Here is a 5,038-nt window from a genome sequence, read left to right as displayed (position 1 = left end):
CCGGCCCGCAGCCCCCGCTTCCAGATTGGCTGTCGGGAGACAAACCTGGCTCCCATTGGCTGCTGAGGTCCTCGCTCACCCAGCCCGGCGCCAGTCTCACCCCCACCCCCAGCAACGCATCATCCCGGATGGTCCCCAGCCTCCTCCGCATCCCCACGCCCCTAGCAACACGGACACGCGGGGAGGGCTGCAGCCCGCTGCACACGGGGTCCTGGGAAGGGGGGGCCTGTGTCAGGCACCCGCGAGCCTCTCATGGACCACACATGTGTGCCCTTGACCTACAGCCTGGGGAGCACGGAGGGACCTGGGGGGCCCCAAGCCCAGCCTCCACAGCAGGAGGGCCTGGATCACAGCCTTGAGGCGATGTGGGAAGTCACTCCCGTCTTCTCCACCCGCCAGGGTCTCCCCTAGGGCAGCCCCAACGCTGCCCACCTGCACACCCAGCGCCCGTCCACACTGCAGAGGGCACAGGGGCCTGGGGTTGCAGGCCCAAAAGTCTGGTGGGGCACGCACCAGCTCTGCCCTCCCCCACCCCATCCTGCAGCCAGGACTGACTTCCTGCCCACCTCCCCGCAGACCCACCCGGCATGGGGCCTGGCTCCCAGATCTCAGGGGAGCAGGACACATGAGCCCCCTCAGGTCCCATGCCCTGACCCAACCCCAGAAACAAGGCTTTGGGTGGGAGCTGGCCAGGGACGGGCAGGTAGAGACACAGGAGACAGGGAGCAAAGGAGAGCAGAGGATGAGAGGAAATAGGCCAGGGAGCGGGCAGAGGAGGGAGCCCAAGGACAAGAAGGAGCAGCGGTGGAGGGAGGGGTGCGGGGCGCTGTGCCCCCATTCTGTCTCTTTGCTGAAGGGCCACGCCACTCGCCCCAGGCTGCACACTGGCTGGCTGCGCTGGGGGCGGCAGTTACCTCCCCTCTCGGGTGCCTAGTGACCTGGTCAACACCTGCCAGGCATGCTATTCCTGGCCCGGGCCTGTGCCTGGGGGGGTAGGCACCGAGAACTTTCCCTGCCCCCTCTCTGACCTCTCGCTCGGAGGCCTGGCCCAGAGCGCTGGGCCCTGCGTTTGCCCAGGGCAGCCAGGGTGTGGAACGGGGTGTCCCGGGCCCCTCATGTCCTGGCCTTTCTCCCTGTTCCCTGCAGCCACTTGGACACAGGAAGCGGCTCCAGCCACTGAGGCGGCTGCAAAGGCACAGCCCACAAGAGCCCCCCCAGCTGCTACTCGGAGTGGGGGACAAGGGGCCTCCCACCCTCTCTGCCACCAAGCCCTGCTCCTCCGTGGTCCCCATCCAATCTTATGCCCGCTCCAGCCTCTGACCGCTGAGTGGCCTTCCCACCCTTGGGCTCAGGTGAGAAGCTGACCTCAGACACTGCCCACTCCAAGCTGTGGCCCCATTTCTGCTCAGCCACTTGCTTCACATCCATAGCCCTGAGGTGAAGTCCCAGCTCCCCGCCCACTCGCTGGAAGACCTCGGGCAAGATTTAACTTCCCTGCGCCCCAGGCCTCGCTGCTGTACAACGGGAATTGTGCCTTCCACACAGAGCTGCTCTGAGAATGAGAAAAAGTTGCATCAATCGCTCTGGACCTGACCCCACTCCTGCCCGGGCCCCGCCCATGTCTGGAAACATGGGACAGTCCATGTGTCGTCCCAAACTGCTGGCCCCTTCCCTGGAGCCTGTGCAGTTGTGGCTGAACGAGGCAGGCTCTGGACCTGCTACCTGAACCCGGTCCTGCTACATAGCTCTGCCACATCTCTGCTGTGTGACCTTGGGCCGGCCAGTCAACCTCTCTGAGCCTCCACCTCTGTAAGTGGGAAAACAGCAGTGCCCGTGCACAGGCAGCTGCGTGGATAGCACATGATGCTCACAAACCTCTGAGAAAGGATCAGGAAGTTGAAGCTTACAAACACCTTAGCACTTTGGGCATCAGTAAGAGTAGCAAATGTGCCCGGCTGCCGTGGCTCCGTGGTGGAGTACTGACCTATGAACCACAAGGTCAGGGTTTGATTCCCGGTCAGGGCACATGCCCAGGTTGCCGGTTTGATCCCCAGTGTGGGGCGTGCAGGAGGCAGTCAATCAATGCTTCTCCCTCATCATTGATGTTTCTATCTCTCTCTCCCTCTCCCTTCTTCTCTGAAATCAATACAAAAAAATAATTTTTAAAAAAGAGTAGCAAATTCGTATTGAAATATCTCCACATGCCAGGATCTACTCAAATGCTTTACACGTTCCTTGAGGAAGATGAGGCAGGGACTGGCTGCTCTGGGGTTTGATGTCACCAGCCCCCTCCTGGGGCGGGGTCCACACATTCCCGCCCTCTCTCTTGGGGGCAGGAGGACAAGGAGGACATGCCTGCCCAGGCCTCTGGCTGGGCCTCGCTATCTCATGGCCGCACTCCTCCCCTCTCTCCCTCCCAGGTGTCCTGTTTGTTCCCTCCTGCCCAGCTCCAGAGCCTTTGTATTTGGAGCTGGAACTCCTGGGGGACTGGAGCGCGAGCTCGCTCTTGCGTCCTTGAAGGGGCTCGTGACCCAGGCCGGGCTCACAGACGTGGAGCCTGGCTGCAGAGCTGCTGTCCGGGGAGGAGCCAGCATGTCGCCCCACCGCCACGTCACCCTCGCAGACCACGAGGCTGGGGCTGTCCTGGGGCTTGGACACTGACCCACATTGCAGTCAGGCCCAGGCCTGGGGGGCCAGTTCCACGGAGCCAGGAGGAAGGGCCCAGAAGGGTCTGAGCTGGTTCAGCGTGTGCTGGAGAGGCTCCCACTGTGTCTGCTGCCAGACGGTTCCCCAGACCCGGGAGTAAAGGGCCACTACGCAACTCAGAGCAGAGGAATGACTGGCTGAGTGAGTGAAATCACGGTGAGAAGGAATAAAAACAAAGGGCGATTTCGGTTTTCACAGGGAATCTGGCATCCCGCTAAAGAGGACATGGTTGTCCCGGCAACAGCTGCCATGGAAACAGGGAGCTATTTTGGAGCATCAGCCTGGCTTTCATTGGAGGAAAATGCTGATTCAGATGACAGCATCCCTCCCTCCTGTCTCCATCCTCACTCCCCCAGGCCTCCCTTCCCCCTTCTGTTCAGAACAGGGGACAGGGGACGGGGGCAGGGGGCAGGGGGCAGGCAGAGCCACTGTAGACAGTGAGGGTGGCCCTGGAGGCTTCAGTGCTGAGCCCCTGTCACTTGAGGCACGTGGAAAGGTGTGACCCTCCTCAGGGACCAGCCAGCTGTCAGTCCCCCACATCAGGTGGCTGAATCCTACCTTCCAGTCTGTGTCCTCGGCCAAGAGGAAGGTGTCAGAGTTCTCCTGAGGGAGCAAACAGAGGGGGTGGGTGTTAGGCCCTGGCTGGCCAGGGGCCCCCATGGGCTTGGCCTTGAGCAGACTAGCAACCTGTTCCCCATTCTTTTTTTCTTTTTTTTAATAAATATTTCTTTATATATATATATATATTATTTTTTACAGAGAGGAAGGGAGAGGGATAGAGAGTTAGAAACATCGATGAGAGAGAAACATCGAACTCTATCCACTGAGCCAAACCAGGTAGGGCCCCCATTCTTTTTTTTTTAAGCAAGAGAGAGAGAGGGAGAGAGAGAGAGAAACATCGATGTGGGAGAGACACATGGGTCTGTTGCCTCCTGCACGCACCAGAGCAGAACTGAATCGGAAACTTAGGCATATGCCCTGACAGGGAATCGAACCTGAGACCTTCTGGTGCATGGGATGACACTCCAACCAACTGAGCCACCTCGGCCAGGACCCCATTCACCTTTATGTTAACAGAAGTGACCCAGGGCTTCCCAGGGGCCGGGCGCGGGGCTGTGAGTGCCTGGCGGAGGAGCCTATGAGAGCTACTCACATCCATGTCCCTGTTCATGGAAAATGTGAAGGGCTCCCTCGCCAGGAGGGAAGGGGGAGGCTCAGAGAGGCCGGGCCACAGGCCACACGGTGTGGGATCTATGAGCGTGGACCCACAGCTTTTCCTTGCAGGGAGGGGAAGGGTGGCAGGCGTCACCACAACAAGAAAGCAGGGGGCAGCCCTAGCTGGTTTGGCTCAGTGGACAGAGTGTCGGCCTGTGGACCAAAAGATCCCGGGGTCGATTCCGGTCAAGGGCACGTACCTGGGTGGCAGGCTCCTCCCCGGCCCGGGCCCTGGTCAGGACTCGTGCAGGAGGCAACCAAATGGATGTGTTTCTCTCACATCGATGTTTCTCTCTGTCTTTCCCTCTTTCTTCCACTTTCAATGGAAGCAAAGGGTAGAAATAACTCTGGACTCTAGCCCTAGGCCTCATGGGACAAAATAACCACCTCAGCTGCTCTGGTCCCCCTGCCCCTGGGGGCACCCTGTTGGCGATACGGGCCCTCAAACCTCAGAGCTTGCGCAGAGAAGACAGAGAAGCTGGGGACCAGGAAAGGCCCGGCAGGTGGGGAGCGCTGTGCCCTGCTAGACACAGCACTGCCCGCAGGTACCCTCCTGGGCCTTCCAGAGCCAGGGGTGAAGTTCAGCCTCACCCCCTGATGGCTGTGTGCCCTTGGCCCAGTGAATTAACCTGTCTGTGCCTCAGTGGTCTCATTAGTGAAATGGGGATAACACTTCCCAAGAGCCTCCCAGGCAGCCATCGATGTTTCGCTTTCACATCAATGTTGCTCTCTCTTTTCCTCTCCCTTTTTTTCTCTCTCTCTCTCAAAATCAATAAAAACATTAACATTTTTTTAAAAAAGTCTCCCAACCGCAAAGACAACCAGAGCCGCAGCGAGGCTGGCCGGGTGTCAGTCACACCGGACTGTCCCCAGGAGGGGACTAGGCTCGCAGGGGGCCTGAGTGGTCCTGGCCTGCGGGTGGCTCCCTGGAGGGTCAGCGGGGCAAGACCGGAGGGAAGACACGCGGTTCCCTTCTTGGCCACGAGGGGGCGCTCTCCGCCCCAGGACCGCGAGGGGGCGACTCACCAGCTCGGTGGCGTCCAGGCCCCGGAGCAGCGGCTTCTCCTCGGGGAACCTCAGCTCCTGCAGCCCGGCCATGGTCACGTCGTGGAGCAGG

At 60.2% G+C, this 5,038-nt stretch overlaps 1 protein-coding gene across 1 annotated transcript in view; it reads right to left on the bottom strand.

Moving 5' to 3' along the window:
• The window catches only part of NDRG4 (NDRG family member 4), a 63,342-nt gene that overhangs the window by 34,664 nt on the left and 23,640 nt on the right, over positions 1-5,038 (bottom strand). Inside the window, exons 3-4 of the mRNA XM_015558819.1 lie at positions 4,948-5,038; positions 3,265-3,309 (exon numbers count right to left, since the gene is read on the bottom strand). Coding sequence (XP_015414305.1) covers positions 3,265-3,309; positions 4,948-5,019 — 117 coding nt within the window. The 5' untranslated portion in view covers positions 5,020-5,038. The remainder of the gene's footprint in view (positions 1-3,264; positions 3,310-4,947) is intronic.

This window comes from Myotis davidii, unplaced genomic scaffold (assembly GCF_000327345.1).
Source record: "Myotis davidii unplaced genomic scaffold, ASM32734v1 scaffold590, whole genome shotgun sequence".
In the NCBI taxonomy this organism is placed as follows: Eukaryota; Metazoa; Chordata; class Mammalia; order Chiroptera; family Vespertilionidae; genus Myotis; species Myotis davidii.
Note: the sequence above shows the minus strand (reverse complement) of the source record. Positions and strands in the feature narration are given on the sequence as shown.